General features: G+C 40.0%; 1 protein-coding gene and 1 long non-coding RNA gene across 2 annotated transcripts in view; one reads left to right on the top strand and one right to left on the bottom strand.

Moving 5' to 3' along the window:
- The window catches only part of DNAJC13 (DnaJ heat shock protein family (Hsp40) member C13), an 88,164-nt gene that overhangs the window by 4,234 nt on the left and 66,287 nt on the right, over positions 1-17,643 (top strand). Inside the window, exons 2-8 of the mRNA XM_045004409.1 lie at positions 10,643-10,718; positions 11,613-11,762; positions 13,070-13,111; positions 14,988-15,188; positions 16,254-16,460; positions 16,554-16,649; positions 17,043-17,134. Of these exons, the coding sequence (XP_044860344.1) occupies positions 10,643-10,718; positions 11,613-11,762; positions 13,070-13,111; positions 14,988-15,188; positions 16,254-16,460; positions 16,554-16,649; positions 17,043-17,134 (864 nt within the window). The remainder of the gene's footprint in view (positions 1-10,642; positions 10,719-11,612; positions 11,763-13,069; positions 13,112-14,987; positions 15,189-16,253; positions 16,461-16,553; positions 16,650-17,042; positions 17,135-17,643) is intronic.
- On the bottom strand, positions 4,970-13,937 carry LOC123363454. The gene is made up of 3 exons (XR_006576762.1): positions 13,801-13,937; positions 11,608-11,643; positions 4,970-5,088 (listed from the first exon to the last, which is right to left on the bottom strand). It is a non-coding gene; the product is annotated as an uncharacterized LOC123363454 (long non-coding RNA).

Raw genomic sequence — 17,643 nt, 5'->3', positions numbered from 1 at the left:
ACCTCACCCCCACCTGTCCCCTGATGAACCCCTGAGACTCCCACGCCTATCCAACTGCTGCCTGTCCCCTGACTGCCCTCCTGAACCTGCGCCCCATTGAACCCTCCCTGTCCCTTGACTGCCCCCCGGAACTCCCTACCCCTTCTCCCACCCCCAGCCCTCTTACCGTGCCACTCAGACCAGTGTGTCTGGCTCCATGCAGTTCCAGACACATTGCTGCCATGCTCCCCCGCTGAGTTCCCAGCCCCCTCACCCCCCAGCAACTGCCTTCCAGATTTGAACACCTCAAAATTCAGGAGTGCTCAAGCTCAGTTTGGGCAGCTGTTTCTTCATTTCTCCCAAATCAAATATACTGATCCACTGTAACTTGATGTAGAAAAAGTAGGATAAAATTGAGCAAGAAATGCTTATTAGGACTAGAATTGCTATTTTCAACAGCCATTGCCTTTTTGTTTAAGGAAGACCGTGATATTGCATTGGCAAATTCCCCATAGAAAGAAAGAGTGGAACAAAAGAATAATAAAGGCACCTCAACTTTTCCTCATTTATGGAGGACAGTCTTATAATATGCATCCAGATATCCTCCAATCACACAAGCTGAAAATTGTTCCACTTTACTGCAGCTCTGTAACCATATGGGAACCAATCCTGTCTGTGTTCTGTGCACATCCAAAATTCCTGCTGAATGACCCACCCTGGGAGCGAGTTACCAGTGACCCAGGGCTGGGGCGGCAGGAGGGGTGTGTGTGTGTGGGGGGGGGGGAGCGCACGTGTGGGAGGGGGGCGCAGGGCTGAGGCAGCAGTGGGGTGTGGGGAGGAAAGGGGGAAGCCCAGTGCTGGGGCGGCAGGGGGTGTGGGTGGGGGGAGAGCCCAGGACTGGGGCAGCAGGGGCGTACAGGGGGAGCCCAGGGCTGGGACGGGGGGAGCCAATTTTTTTTTTGGTTGGTTGGGGCAGCAAAAAACCTAGAGCCGGCCCTGCCAGGTTCCCCCAGCCGCTGGAACCCGGGGCCCTTTAATTTGCCCCTGAGGGCTCCCAGCCACCTCTTCAGCTGGGAGCCCCTGGTTGATTTAAAATCAAGTATCACCTCCCCACCCCCCAACCTTCCTTTTTGGCCCACAGCTGTTTTGGTGGGGTGGCGCTGGGGAAGGAGGGTTTGTTTCTGCAGGGCTGGGCGGCCCTGGGACGGGGTGTTTCTGCGGGGCCGGGAGGTTTCGGCCCTCAGGTGTTTTCTTTGGAGGAATGTGGCCCTCGACGCTTTACGAGTTGTGCAGGCCTGCTCTAAAGTTTCTGCCTGTGCTGAACATCATTCATCTCAGGGCTGAAGGGATTGAGCAGGTTTTTTTTCCTAACTGCTCCTGTGGCTGCTGTGGTGCAGTGTACCAGAACTGAGATCAAGGAATCTCTCCCTTGCGTTCAGTGCTCCACTGCTGGCCTGCAGGCCATAAAGAAAAGGAAGTGCCACCTGACTTGAATGCAGAGGAGTGAGGAATTTGGGCAGAGTCAGGGGTGTTGCAGGAGCCAGAGGGTATAGGGGCTGGGTGTATTTAGTAGGAAAGTGGAAGGTGCTGGGGCATTGTGGGCATGTGGTTGGTTTAGGAGCTGGGGTACAGCACAGAAGAGTCTATAACCACTGTAGAGCTCACTCCCCTGTAGAACCTGAAATTGAACCCAGGAGTCCTGTGTCTAAGTTCCTCTGCTGACAGCAAATAGCTATGAAGCACTCTGGCGAAGTGTGTTTCACTCTGTTAGTGACTGGTCACAGAGAAAAACAGCCTACTACTGCTGCATGTTACTCTGTTAACTTAAGTGGTACAGGTCTTTGCTAAAGGTCCTGTTGCTGCTGACCCAAGCTGCGGGTGCATAGAATTCTTTTTTTCCCCCCCAAATCAGGAAGCTGCATTTAAAAAACCCAAAACCTGCGATTAAAAACAATAGGGTTGCAGAGTCAAGCATTCAAATATTAGGAAAATAGCATGCGATAATGTAATTAGACTGTATCTTATGGCATGTGCACACAAGGACTGAATTAAGGTTGCACAGAGCCCTTCATTCTGACATTTTCTAACTCTTGAGTTTGCAACTTTAATTCTTTTAATATAAGTGTAAAGGAGAAATATATATGCTTCAATTAAATTAAAACCCAGTCATGTGTCACTAAATCTATATTGGGCCCCAAATTGTGTTTAAACTTTTACTAAAGGTAATTTTTTTTTCTAAAGCATCACTCATTACAATTTGTCTTGTTCAGGGTACTATTGTAGTGTACACATTTTTGACTGTTAGCAACTGTCAGGATTTTGTGATAACTGTTCTTAACTTGCATCTTTGCTTACGAATAAGTGTATAATGTCTTTCTAGAGCATATCCTATCAAACTTTACAGGCAGGACAACTTATGAATGTGAGCCACTGTATTCTTGCACACCAAATTGTTGTTTTTCCATTGATGTTCAAAGGAAAATGGTACCTACTTAAACTTAGTTGACCTTCTGTTTGGAAGCCTTTTTAAAAAAAAAAAATGTATGGAATGTGAAAAAGGAGCAGTCAGGATGGCTAAAGATTTTGCTGCACAGGGCCAGATGTGCATTGATCCAGACTTTAAGTTCTAAAACTTTCCCCAGATTCAGTGTGCTCAAAAAAAGAGGTGAATTTTCTTAGCGGCAAAACAAATATTCAACATTTTGAATGAATAAACTAAAAGTTCTTGATTTCCTGTAAGAGGCATTTTAAACGTAAAGAATATTAACTAGCAATGGGTCAGTTAAAGCCATTCTGACGAAGTGGTAACTTTTTTAAAAACTTAGTTTTTTAATTTTTTTGTTTTATGTCAGTGTGAAGATCTGAGCAGCAGAATTAAAATCTTCTATAAAAAACTGTTTTCATATAGCAATTTAGCTACATGTCTACTTAAACTATTTTTATAGGCAGTTTTATGGTACAGGCTGTATCTGAAACAAAGAGCTAGCTTTAGCTGGTACTGGAGTTTATCCTACAGTGCTGTTACATAGTTTTCATATTTATTACCTAGTAACTTCATAAAATCACCAGAGTCTAAAACTGGCACACACCAGCCTCTTCTCATACTGTGTGTGCAGATGTGGCAGCAGCAGAAATCTATCTGAAGATCTCAGACACCTGAATTTCTGTGATAAATAGGGTTTCAGCTTCCTGAATGAAGGGGTGGGATACAAACACAGCAGTTTAGAAAAGACTGTGCTCCAGGCTTTTCTCCTGGAGTGCAGTGAAGAGACTTTTGGATAGCCAACGTTCTGTCTTGCGTCCCTGACAATAGAACACTGTTGGGATTCAAGTTTGAACAGCCTCAAGGAAGAAAATTGGATTTAAAGAGGCTGTGATGTAGTCTGCATTTTTATGTTTAAATTACAAAACACACATCCTGTTCCTAAGCCCATAGGCACATCTTCAATAACTAAAACAGTTAATCTTGATTAACATATTGCAAATTATTGTCTGCATGAAAGGACACTCCTGAACTTTACAACTATTCCATTTTAAATTCTCTGCCAACATCTGGGGAAGGGGGTGAAAAAAGGAAACACAAGCTATCTTTAAATACAAAATCCTCTTCTCCACCAGCCTCATAAGGTTAAAAAGTCTGAGTGAACAGAGGTTTTGTTCCGTGCCCTAAATGCCAACAGTCTCTGGTTGTTTCTGACCAACGGATTTCCAGAATCAAGATCTCTCTGAAAATACCCTCCCACCATCTACCAAGGTTCCAATACTACCAACTGGTGTTGAACCTTGACTGCCATAATCTGCTTGGTGAGAAGTGGTCTTGCTGGTAACTAGAACTTAAGCTATAGGAGGTAGTAGTTCGTAAAACACTTGCTCACAATCTATAAAATGTATGACAGACTCAGAAATTGAAGCCAGCACCCTTTTACAGTTCTACAGGTGAACAGACTGCTGCAACAAAGGTCATGCTAGCCTATAAAAAGTTAACTTCCTTATTCTGCTTTCATTTTGTGGAATAATCATAAGTTCATTTACGCCATCTTTTGCTATATAATACTAATGGACTCTTTCTGAATTAAGTGTATATTGAAATGCTGCTGAAAAGCCTAGAATAGGGACCTTATTCCATTGTTGTGGTCACATATAAAATGTCCTGCCTGCAGGATCATCTGTGTTGTGATATACAATATGCCATTTAATTCAGTGGGACACCTGATCTTGGAAAAAAATTTCTTCTAAGTAGTGAATAAAGTATAGATGCAAAACAAAATTAAATCGGGGTTCTGCTTGCTGAATTAAATCATTCCACCTTGATTCCAAGGCATAATGAGTCAGAATTTCATATTAACTCTTGGTAATCTTTACTATTCACCTGTTAGTGGTATTGGTTCAGTTTTTCCTACTTTCTACTGTTAGAACAAGAAACCACCAAGTGAATGAACACATTGAACAATAAAAACAAATGAGTTAAATCAGACTGATATAGAACCATGTTATCAAATGCTTTGCCCATCTGTCCAGAAGCTTCTAGATTTTAGCAGAGCAAGTCCTCTGTAATTCACAACTCTAGCCATTCACCTTTCTGCAGCATGCAATTGATTACATCCAATAGCCGTATCGCTCTAGTGACCAATAATTCCACCCATTCTCCTTCTCGACTTTCTAGAACATTATATAACACTTCCTAAAACACAAAAATAATATTGAACTCCATTCCCTTACTTTGTTAGAATAAGTAAATCTTTCTTTCAGATTTTTGGAGCCTAATGTTTCTCAAATCAAGCTTTCAAATATATTTGTGTAAAGGAGTAACATAGGATTTTAAAAAATGAAAACACTATTCAGAAATAAGTTTAAATTGATTTCGGTTCTTAGGCAAACTTTCCATTTACACCTTTAAAAAAATCAATAGAAATGGGTCTGATTTCCGAGAACTACTTTTAAATATAATTTTTGACTGTTAGTGTTTAAGAGGAACAATGAAACACACAGGGCTGTTAGGTGTTAACACACCTTGGATATGGGAGGCACATTCTTTTTGTGGCTTTCTGTGGAACCTCATTAGACAAGGGTGTTCCAGTACTTTGCAATACTTCCAAACCTGTACATGGACTAAACAAATAACTTGTATGTTAAAAATAAATTGCAGCATGTCCTTTTAAAAAGACGACAACTCAGTTATAAAAGTGGAGACGTAATTACTCAGTTCACTAAAGTTGTTGAGAAGCTGTTAGAGCGGGAAAGAGAGCCTCCCACAGCACTAGCCACTGTAGCTGGACTCAGTTCCCTACCCTGCCATTAACTTCCATGTAACTTTGGGCAACTCATTTAACCTCTCAGGACCTCAGTTCCCCATCTGTAAAATGGGGTTAATCCTCCCCTATCTCACAGGATGTTGTGAAGATAAATATATTAAAGACTGCCATGTTTTGAGATCTACTGATGAAGAGCCCTATATAAGAAATAGGTTTTAAGTCAGTGACATCTGATTTGGCTGACTGGCATTCTGTAGAGTTTTATGACGCTAATAACATTAAGTATACATCAATCAAGTGAATAGATAATCCCTTATCTGTGGCTCGTGAAGAGGTAGGTTATCAGTTTCTAATTTGTTACATTTTTGTAAAGGGGTGAAGTTTTTGACTTAAAACATAAAATTACTGGCGGCTTTGAGAGATCTTAACTAGCTATCCTGAGGAAAGGCAGATCTTCTGCTGTATAAGAGCCTTAACTGGAGTGGTTGGACCCTTCTGTAACTATTATGCTAATAAAGAACATGAGACTTTTTGGACTAGACAGCTTTTAGTATTAATGGATGTTGAATATGGAGGAACATTCATAGGCATTTCTTAAAGAGCATGCAGTAGTGTTGCTGGTAAGACTGGTTCAACTAAGCCTGTCTTGCTGCTTGCATTGGCATAAATAGAGGGAATTGGTTAGGAGGATGCATAGAGGCTTCCATGTTGAGAAAACAAACTTGATACTGATGTTGCCATAGATCTTTGTGTAAAAGCTGGAAATAAAGGAACAGCTTAGTGGTTTTGTTCTTTTTTGTACAGCACCTAGTACAATGGGGGTCCTCTGCCATGACTGAAGCTCCTAGATACTATGCAAATAACTAATAGTTCACTGTCTGGCACTTCTGTCCCCACTGCTGTTGATGTAGAATGGTATTGCAAGGTACTGTGCTCCTGGCTTACAAACATGAACCATTCCTTCCCCATCTCTATTAAGAGATTGTCTTCACTGCTGTGTTAACTCATGGTATAACTTGAGTGTTGGCCCTATTCCAGCTCATGTCCACATTCTCTAGCTGGAATTAGATGGGACCTTAAATTCAAGTTAGCTGGCCTGTTGGGGTCTGGGTTAAATCTCCAGTGCTGCTGACAATCCAGTACTGTAGTGGGGATTCAGCTACCCAGCTCAAGTTAGCACAAGTCGTCAGCTGCTAATCCAGTCATTCTATTGGTAAGCAAGACCTTATTTTCACCGTTAAAGATGCATTTTTACTTTTGGCGTGTGTAATATATTTTTTTCTTCACTGTAATAGTTAGCTCATATGAGAGTGGCCACATACTGTGAAACACTCAGGCTAGCCACTGATTTAGGCCTCATCTTCACTGCAAAAGTAGAGGTGGGCTTGCCTGCCCTATAGTCTTTGCCAGCTTAGAGATTCAGTGTAAGCTGACCGATGGAGTTCTTCAACCAGCAATGCTCGCTAAACGGACAGAAGCACTCTTGTGTGAGCATAGCTGTCTACAGCAGGGCTTTTGCTGGCACAGCTGTGGTGGGGGAGTGTGTTTTGTTTTCATGCTCCTAGCCAACATAGCAATGCTGGCAAAACTTTTGAAGTGTAGACTAAACCTGTGTGACATAAGTGAGCTCTTCATTTCTCAAATACTTACTTTGTGTAGAGGGGCCTTAACTATATTTGGTACCTTTTAACTATAATTCTTCCAATCTACCACCAGATAGCTAGTTAGTTTTTTCTCCTACAACTAATGGTTTTCCAGGCCTAGTTCACTTTATTTTACTATTTGTTGCAACCTACTCTTCAGTTTGATCGACAGTTAATTACTTTTGCTGATATTGCTATGGTCTGTTCAGAAGTTTTTGTAAATTCAGACTGTGTCTGTACACATCATTGCAAACCAGAGGATTGAAGGTTTTGTAAAAGTAGCTAAACTATAAAGGAAGCAGCTTAGATGCAACTCCATAAGAGGATGAGAGAAACATCACACTACAGGCAGGAGCCCCTATCCCTCCCCCCCACCCCCTGAAACCAAAACAGCTCCTCAAATTTGTTAGGGGGCTTATTCCTTTACCCTCTTACTTCCCTGGTCCTTCTCACATGAACAGAGAAACAATACCCAAAGTCCAAAGGCACAAACAATTCAATGTTTATTGGGGTGAACTTCCAGCAAGTATGAGTTTAGTTTAGTTTACCTCCTTAGTGTCCCCCTTCCCAGCTCTAACACCACAGAGCCTTGTCTGTGTCCCTGTTTCTGTTCCCATCCCCTGTTTCCCATTTCCCCCTTTAGCAAAACATGATCCCAGTTCCCCCATCCCCAGTCCCTGTTCCCATTTCCCCACCCTCCTTTACTTCCTGATTGACTGCAGACTATATAGTAAAACCTGAGTTTTGCGTAGCTATTCCTTAACCAATCACTTTACTGAAATTTAACTAACCAATTCTAACATTGTAACATGGCTATTTAACCAATTATATTCCACCACCTTCATTGGGTTACACCCAACAAAATTAATTATACAGCAAACAGAAACAATTACAGAACCAGACAGACCGTGCAAATAAACATACAAAACAATACAGAAGTGAGGATTTCACAACTACATCTATACAGACATAAGGGTTTTCCAGCTGTGTCTATTGATAAGTGAGTTCTTGCCAGATAGGATGCTATCAAACTAAGTTTCCTTTTACATCTTCTAGGCTCTTCCCTTTCTCTGGAGGTGAGAGGTATATCAGGACAGGATTGTATTCCTAATAGCACCTTATTTCAATGTGACTAGTTTGGAATGTGAGGATGTGACCATACACTTCCCAGCTTATGGCTGCCTTTGCTGCTTAGCCGAAGAACCAGGCCTCAGACTGTCACAGTAAAAGAAGGCCATTAGAATAAAAAATCACTGTATTTTTTTATACCTTTATAACTAGCTAAGTGATAAGAATACACCTAAATTCTTATCAAAGTATAGGCCTTGGCAGACAGGCCTGAATATCTATATCCTAACAAAATTGTTCTTCCATGGTGTATGAAAATTTGATTGCAGAGGAGGAGAAGGGGGTCCATGCAGCCTCAAAATGTAGTGTTATATGGGACCTCAGATATATAGGATGATGTTCATGCTATGGCAGTCTTGACAGCCATACACCTAACTCATCTTTGAAAGATGTAAATGTAAGTTCACCTCCCCGCAATTATACAAAGTAAATATTTTATCTAATTCTAGAACATAAAGCAGAATTCTTGTATTTCGGCATCCTGACTGCTAACAGAACTAAGCAGCGAGGAGAACAGAATGGTAGTTTTGACAATATTCCTGTAAGGATAGAATAGATGCCATGAGAGTTTGCATTCATGGGTCTCAAGTTTTTATAGGATAAACAGTTTCTATTCAAGAGCTCTTTCTGGGTACTCTAAGTATTTGAATTGTCAACTGTTTCTGTACTTGCACCTTATTTTATTTTTAAACAATGATTTATATTGTATACCAAGTATAGTAGAGGTTAGTAAACACTTCAGAAGTTCATTTAACTTGCTCAAAGTCGCATCTTGTTTCTTGCTTTCCATCATCCCTCAAATTATAGCTTCTAAATGTTCAGTACTGTCCTTGGAAATATAGTTTAATGTGCGTAATTTGTAGCATGCAAAAAAGGCTGTGAGCAAATGGGAAGTGTGTAAATCCTTCCTCAGACTAAACAGATTTGATTTACATTCAGGCATTAAATACTAATATTTCAAAAGGATATAATGGTGTAACTGACAAAAGCAAGGAAATATAATTAAAATAACTAGTAAAACTAGTCTTGGAGTGGGGGGGAGGGGAAGGTTATTTCTAACATGGTGACTAAACATTAGGCAATATTGAAATGAAACCTTGAATGAAGGTAACTGTCTATAATTTCTCCTCCTAGGGTTGCTTGTTTCTGAAGATACTTATAACTAATTGACGAATATCTTTCAAGTAGTAAAACTGAGTGCTGCCAGACCCTTACTATTTACTGACTTATCACCTTTTAGAAATCTTAAACTGACTTGTGTGTGAAATATTAATTGAAGGTGCTTCTGAAAACTACCTCTTTCACTTGGTCATTTTAACTTTCTATTCACCCAAAGCCTCTTACTTCCAGGCACCTCACCACTTGAATAGAGACTGAAGATCGTTGTATCACACAGAATACATATGATGTAAAGAACAACTTCAATTTGAGACCCTCTTCCAGTTCACTTGTCCATTCACTGAAAAATGTATCTGCTTGCTTGCCTCTGCAATTCAAAGGAAATCTTTACTGTTTACCCTTCCACCATGATCCATAGAAAAGTGTCTCCTTAATACCTCCTCTGATGAAAAATCCCCCTATGTCTACCTTTATCCATAGTTAATGATCAGCCATGAAATGCACTCCTGCCATACCGTTTTTAGCCACCTTGAGTAGAGGGCTCTTGATAGCTGAAACATGCTGTTTGTGCATGTGTTTAATATGTGTGAAGTCTATATGTAAAATATACCTAGTTACTCTAATTACTAATTTTGATGAATTATAAATGGGCAGGGAAACAGGGTATGATTTAAAGATATTTGTAGAACTCTAATTCCAGATTTCTAGCTCTTTTGTTTGCATAAATGTTAAAATGCTAATTTAGACAGACACAGATCTTGAAGTTAGAGGTCTTAAGTTACTTTTAAATAAGATTTGTATAGATGCTATATACTCATGTGCTTGCTGCAAACTAGCAGTTGGTAGATTTGGACCAGTTGGCTTTTCCTTGAACCACACAAACCATCAAACTTCTGGTGCAGCTTTTGTATACGTTGTTGTTGTTGTTAAATTAGGTCAATATAGTTCCTTGGAGAAAAGTGTTCACGTAGTTACTTTTATTTGGAAGCTGTGCTCTCCATTCAGAATTGTCTCAACTTAAGCTATTTTGAATTTGTAAATATCAGTTTTCTCCCTAAATTTTTTTGCCTTTCTACATATAGTCATGTTGGTGAAAATATCCATTGCAAGTTTCCCATTGGTATTTTGTACTTCTGAATATTATCCTAACATGTCAATGCACATTATTTAAGTTTTTGGGCTTAGCTCTTCTTGTGTTTTGGCAGGGAGGGAGAGACTGCTGCAACAATTTAAATATTTTTAAACCTTTCCTTTTTCTTCTGTTCACCAGGCACATTGGAAAAAGAGACAAAGATGAAGGGATGAAAGGGTACTCTAGCAAACTTAATCCTTTATATTGAGCAAATTGCATACTCACTTAAGTCTGGCCATATTCATTGTAATGGTTTGACTATGATTAGGCCTATGTTGGTTCTTTCCTAATGGGAGATATTCTACTATAAATACACTATCTGTACATATTGTTTTTATGAGATTTCAGGAAAATACTTTTAAACTAAATACTTTTTTGGTATGCTCTAGGTATAAGAGAGTCTTCTCAGTTGGAACCCATGCCATCACTACATATAATCCGAACACATTAGAAGTTACAAATCAGGTAATGATAAATGTAGTTATAGCCTTCTTGGATACCTTAAGATATCCTAATGCAATCTGAGTTCATGTTAATACTCTTCTGACTGACCTTGTCCTCTCCTTAATATTGAGTGTGGTCAGCTATATTTTACAGAGGGTTCTCTCTTGTGTAAACACTAAGCATAACCAAAAGGGGTATCAGTTGCACTAATTTCATGATTGGGCACTGCAGTGCTTAGGCTTGCTCAGTCAAATTGTCCTTTTTATATGCTAAAGAAAAGTAGCTGATGCAATAGCTAATAGTTTAAACTGTGATTTGGTGGCTTTAGAAGCTTGTATAGTCCTCTTTGTTCTGTTACACAACAGAACTAAAATAGTTACTTAGTAAAACAATCTCTTTCAACTTCCCTTTTTGTGTGTGCGCGCGCGTGTGCGTCCATCCGTCCGATCTCAGGACTATTTGACAGTTCTTGTGTCCCTGAAAAGAATCACTGCAGGGCAGAGATCTGCAGAGTCACAAATTTTACCCAACTTTGCTCTACTCCTCCATCCTTCTTTGCCTGGATCTTTGTGCTTTCTCATTAGCTGAATTGTTAGCTTTTTTTTTTTTTAACTTTCCGCAGAGAGTGACTGCAGTGAGCCTCCTCATCAAATTTGAATACTTACACATAAAACAAATGTGTATGCTGCTTGTTAATGCCCCTATTTAGTTACAGTATACGTTTATATTAGTCACAAACTAGAGTGTTGGGTTTTGTTATAACCTTAATTGTTTTTAACAATTAAGACCTCTTATAAAGAGACCTAAAGTACAAATACACCCTTCAATACCTGTTTCACTACATTTTGGATATAAAAGATTCTATTTCTTACATTAATAGAAACGTATCAAATTACCTTAATTTGTTTACCTTAGTGGCCTTATGGAGATATTTGTAGTATCGGTCCTGTTGGAAAGGGGCAAGGAACAGAATTCAGCCTCACCTTTCGTAAGGGGAGTGGAAAGAAGTCTGAAACTCTTAAGTTTTCTACAGACCATAGAACAGAACTCATTACAGAAGCACTGGTAAGTTATTTAGCTATTCAACCAGTTTAAGATACGTTACTGTATTGTTACACTATTACTAGATGTAATAATGTTCACTTTGTATTTTATGTGATGAGAAGGAAAGCTGCTGTGCTTATATATTAAAATATATATTCATATACTTGGCCTACGGTGTTCATTGAAATAACTTGTATGTAAGACTCCAATTTACTGAATGTGTTAGACCAGTGATACTCAGACCTCAGTGGTTTAGGAGCCAAGTTAGTGACCAATATTACCCAAAAGAGCCACAATAGTGTGAATGTTTCATTTACTATAGTCCTGAATATTTAATATTCTTAATGCAAGTTGATAACTTAATTGGTTAATAACCAGGGGTGAAAGTAACTTAAATCTCTTACTGGTATGCAATGCTGCCAAACCCCTGGGCATGGTGGGAGAGGCCTGGCTCTGGGCCCCCAAAGGGGCGGGGCCTCAGGTGGAAGGGGTGGGGCCAGTGATGCTGGAACAGTTTTTAAGGAGGGAGTGCTGAGCTGTGCCTGCTCCTTCCCCTGTCCACACCCCTCACGGCCACAGGCTGGGATCACAGTTGGGGGCGGTTGTTGAGCCCCAGGCCGGGGTCAGGAAAGGGGGCCGGCAGCCAGGACCTTGGATGGCAGCAGAGGGGCCCGGTGGGTGAGGAGCTGGCACCCCGGGCGAGGGGCCACGCTGGGTGCAAAGCCTGGGGGGGTGATGCAGTACCCCCTGCACCCGTACTTCCTGCACCTATGGGTGGGGCTGGGTGCCAGCCTTGCCCCAACCAGCCCTTCAGCGTTGCCCAGCCTGCACTGTCTGGGGCTCGGGCTATTGGCACAGTGGCCGGGATCCCTGGGCCCTTTTAAATGGCCTGACCCCAGGGCAGATGCCCCTTTTGCCCCCGCCGCAGCAGCACTTTAACGTCAGCTGTGTACCAGCCTGTACCAGAGGCCGCTTTCTTACCGGTACACGGTACCAGCTTACTTTCACCTCTGTTAATAACACAGTAAAAGCATTTGTAGTGATTAATAATTAAGTTGCAGAGTGTTTTAATATCACGTGCTGCAGGAGATGCATTAAAGAGGTACTTGCGGCTTGTGAGCCTCCGTCTGCATATCGCTGCATTGTTCACTACCAGTGAACATATGTTTTTAAATAAAACAAATGGTGCACTTTAAATATACAACTTTTAAATCTTTAAGTTTTAGACTATCCCAAAAGAATTCGAGTCACTCTGGAATAATTAGAACAATGAATTATTTTCTCACTGAAATCACAGTAACAACTTGTTTTCATTCTCCTTTTTACAGAGATTCAGAACAGACTTTTCAGAAGGAAAAATCACAGGAAGGGCAAGTATCTGGCCTGTCTGTATTGGACTACAAATCCAGTCATTTCATATTTACAAACACTGTAAAAACAGACTTTAATTTCTAGTTGACCATGTCCCTTTATATTTTAAATAGTTATGGCTACCTACTACACCTAAATCTGAATTTCCTGCCAATCCTGTGGCCTTGCAATTTTTTTCTTTTTTCTTAAATGTTGTGAGATGAACAATATGGGAGAACTCTCCATATAGAGCAAAGAGGTAACAGGTAACTGCACAACAAACTGGAAAAAATATACTTCTGTCACTTCAAGGGTTGCTACCAAGTTACTCTTATGTGGCGTAGCCATAATAGACAAACTATAGAAGTGTGGATCTATTTCAAAAATCACTTTAAAAGGAGATTGAATATTATTAATTAGAAATAGTTGAAATTAAAGTGAAGTTATCAGAACACTGTTCAGCAAAGTCTTGTGTTTTAAAGTAAATGAGTAGTAGCACTTTTGGGAGGACTTCACCGCCTCATAGCTAGTCACTGTGAAAGGGGGGGAAAAAGATAATTCTTGGTGTATAGTGGGAGTAGGGGAAAACTTCCAGGCATATCTTTTCAGACAGACTTATGGAGAGAGCATGAAAGAGCTTCCTGGAAATTAGCTACTGAATCTCTGTAGTAAATGCATAAATCTCATAAAACTGACTTAACACCCATACCTTGACACTTGGTTTCACATCCACTGGTCTCCCTGGAATGCATCTTAATAGATCTTCTGTCTTCATGGCTTTGTTCATTTATATCCATTTGAGTGTCTAGAAGCCTATTACCATTCTAGGGCTACACCACGAAGGACTTCTTTGAAGTGATACTTTATTAAACAAGAATTCCATAGCACTGTTATAGAACAATCAAGATTCTAATGACTGAAATGTGTTGGGGATTCCCAATCTAAGGCTATGTCTACGCTGCAATGTAAGCCCAGGGTTTGTGGGACTTGAGTCAACTGACCCATGATGGGGAACCCTAGGCTTGAGTGTCTACATAGTATTTAAACCCTGCATTTAAGACTCTTCTAACCCATGCTAAACCTAGGGCTCTGGCATCTGGCAGTGCGCAGACCCAAGTCAAGGTAACCATATGCCAGAATCCCTAATGTCCCTTGCAGAATGTGGCCTCTCTAGCCCTACCACCGTGGTGCACTGTGGGAAGACTTTATTGCCTATCTTGCACTTTACAGGAAGCTTGAACAGATCACCCAACCCAGGAGGCTGTCTGATAATGTGCTTGCAGAGCGGTGATCAGAATAGGTCAACACTGACCTGAGCTGCTCCTATTCACCAAGGGGGGTAACTTCAGTTCTCCAAGTGGATTGCAGATTGTTAGGATAGTTGTCCCCATGGAATTGTCATTCTTCTGGATGACTCCCAGGACCCGAGTCAGTGGGGCTGCAGCGACACTGCAGAGCAATAGAGCTTGGACCCCGGGTTCCATCTGGACTCTACCATGGGTGGTCCTACCCTGCAGGATCTCAGGACCCTGGGTCCGAGCACTGGGTTAGCACTATTTCAGTGTAAATGGGGGCAGGGGGAGGGGGGATGGAGGATGGCATATAGGCTAGAGCCTGGACTCATGTTGCAGTGTGAATATCCGGTAAGTGAACAGTGTGTCAGGACTGGGTTAAGCTTATATCAATTACAATATAATCAATAAACTTGAAGGTCAGGAGGTAAAGATAGGTCAAACCATGCTGTGCTGTCATGGCTTTCAGACTTATTGGGGAAACTTGCTTGATCATATGAAACCAGGTCAAATTAAAGAACTGTTATGTGTAGATGTAGTCCTCAGAAGGTGAAGAAGTCTTTTTGGTTGTCTCCGGACTTAACAGCAGTTTCTTCTTCCACAGAGATACAACTGCTATAAGCATCACTGGAGTGAGACGAGAAAACCTGTGATTCTGGAAGTGACTCCTGGAGGGTTTGATCAAATTAATCCTGCAACTAATAAAGTCCTGTGTTCCTATGACTACAGAAATATCGAAGGCTTTGCTGACCTCTCTGACTATCAGGGAGGTTTTGCTATACTTTATGGAGGATTTAGTAGATTGGTGAGTATTATAACATTTTATGCATATGCATATCAAGTCGTGAGAAGTTTTACATAAACCAAATAAGAAGTGTGAGGCTGTCTCAGTCTCTTGCCTGGAGGTTCAAATCACTATTATGGCAGATACTAAATGGCTTGTAGATTGAGTAGTTTGATAAGTTCAACAGGGCAAATTATACAACATTTAATATTGGTAGTGTTGTAGTCATGTTGGTCCAGGATATGAGAGTGACATTGGGCCAACTTCTGTTGGTAAAAGAGACAAGCTTTTGATCTCCATAGACCTTGAAAGCTTCTTTCAACAGAAGTTGGTTCAATAAAACATTTAATATGGAATTGTGCCCAAGTCCCCTTGAGTACTAACCGGGAGACTGGTTGTTGTTTACCTGTGTATAAACTTGAGTGGAACAAGTTAAAATGAAGGAGCAGAGAACCCATGCAGCTATGCCCAATTAAAATAAAAATCCTAAGCCAGTTATTGTGAAGTACACTGCAAGCAACTGAATGGTCTGCAGCAAAACAAGATGGCTCTGCAGTAGGAATTACCTTAAACTTAAATACCTCTACATCAGTGCTGCCACAATTAAAAATGTTTTAATTTTCTGTATTCCTAAGAGGGAAACACAAGTTAAGCTATTCAAGACACACTTAAGTGTCTTATTTCTTGTTTACAAAAAAAACTTACAATGGCTATTGTTAACAACTTCTATATAATACTTTTATTTCTGATTATTTTAGGAAAATGTCTTCACTTAAAATATTTTTACAACCATTTTAACTAGTGAAGTCAAGTTACAAACTGCTGTGGAGAAATGTTTTTCTTTATTGTCATAGTATTTCCTGTTGTGTGGAGGGGGAGTGGGGGGAAGTATGCCATTTATCAAGTTAACAACATTCACTAGTAAATGATACTAATAAAAAAAAATCAGACTACCATACAATATAAACAAGTCAACTTTTTTATAACTATTAAGAAACTTTAAGTCTGTGAGCTGACTACACCTGATGTTCAGTTTCTTATTTTTTGTGTTAAACTTACCTAAATATCTCTTCCTAAAATTTGCAGCACATGTTTGCATCTGAGCAAAGGGAAGAAATTGTCAAAAGTGCAATAGAACATGCTGGCAATTACATAGGCATCTCCCTCCGAATAAGGAAAGAACCTTTAGAATTTGAGCAATACTTGAGCCTTCGCTTTGGGAAATACAGCAATGATGAGTCTATAACATCTTTAGCAGAATTTGTTGTTCAAAAAATAACACCTAGACATTCGGTAAGGTCTACAAACTTAGACTACATCTTATTTATTTGATTTATTAGGTGGCTAAAAAAGAGGTCCCCTTTTCTAACATGTTCTTTCTTTAAGGAACCTGTGAAAAGAGTATTAGCCCTTACAGAAACTTGCTTAGTAGAGCGGGATCCTGCTACTTATAATATTGTGACACTGAAACCTCTAGGAGAGGTAGGTGACAATCCTGTTTAGAATAATATTTTTGACTATTAAAATGCAATATTGTATAGTACCACTGCAACAGGACAATTAAAACTGAGGTTCACTCATTAGTACTATTTACTGTGTTCATTCTGTTAGACCCCATTTTCTAAAGGTACAGAAACCATTCTTGGGATTCATTTTGAAAAAACAAACCAAAAAGCTGACACAACAAATTCTAGGAAGTTCTGATTACACTTGCAGTTCTCCAAAAAAGAGAGGACGATCACTTCCTTTAAACTTGAATATATATTGTAACATTGAGCATTGGCTCAACAATTCACCTCCTTGAGTACATGAGAATTGCATTAAATGCTTCCTATAAGTGTGGTGGTCTCTTATTACATGGCTTCTTCTTTTTAGGTATTTGCACTGGTATGTGATTGTGAAAATCCACAGCTTTTTACCATTGAATTTATCAAGGGACAAATCCGAAAATATTCTTCAACAGAGAGGTATTTTTAAAGTTTATTGATTACAGGGAAATGTAAATGGGAAATCAGTTGAATGACAAAAATATTATGTAAGCTGTGTGAAGTTAAAAACAACACCTTCAAGGACCAAATTCAAACTCTCTTCATTCAAAGCCTGCCTTCAACTCTGTGACTTACCCCCTGAAGATGTCTCTACTACCTCAGACAGATACCACATGACATCTCCCCATATGTCATCTGCTTTTCACTTAAATTTGTGAACTCCTTGGTGATCCATATCTATCTGCTTTCAGTAAATAGGATCATGGAAGAAACTATAAAAATATTTTTTTCTCCTACACTTATATTATCCCATACAGGTGAATAGTTATAGAGGGTAAATTAGAAATATACTTTTTGTCCACTTGGTGTCAAGGTAATTGACAAGTTTTTTAAAAACTTGTAGTTAGACATGCTGATTAAACAAACGAGTGTTAGGAAGTAGGTCGATTAGAGGAGAGACAGTATTAACAGGCTCTTTCTTGAGAAAC

This window comes from Mauremys mutica, chromosome 2, assembly GCF_020497125.1.
Source record: "Mauremys mutica isolate MM-2020 ecotype Southern chromosome 2, ASM2049712v1, whole genome shotgun sequence".
NCBI lineage: Eukaryota > Metazoa > Chordata > Testudines > Geoemydidae > Mauremys > Mauremys mutica.
Note: the sequence above shows the minus strand (reverse complement) of the source record. Positions and strands in the feature narration are given on the sequence as shown.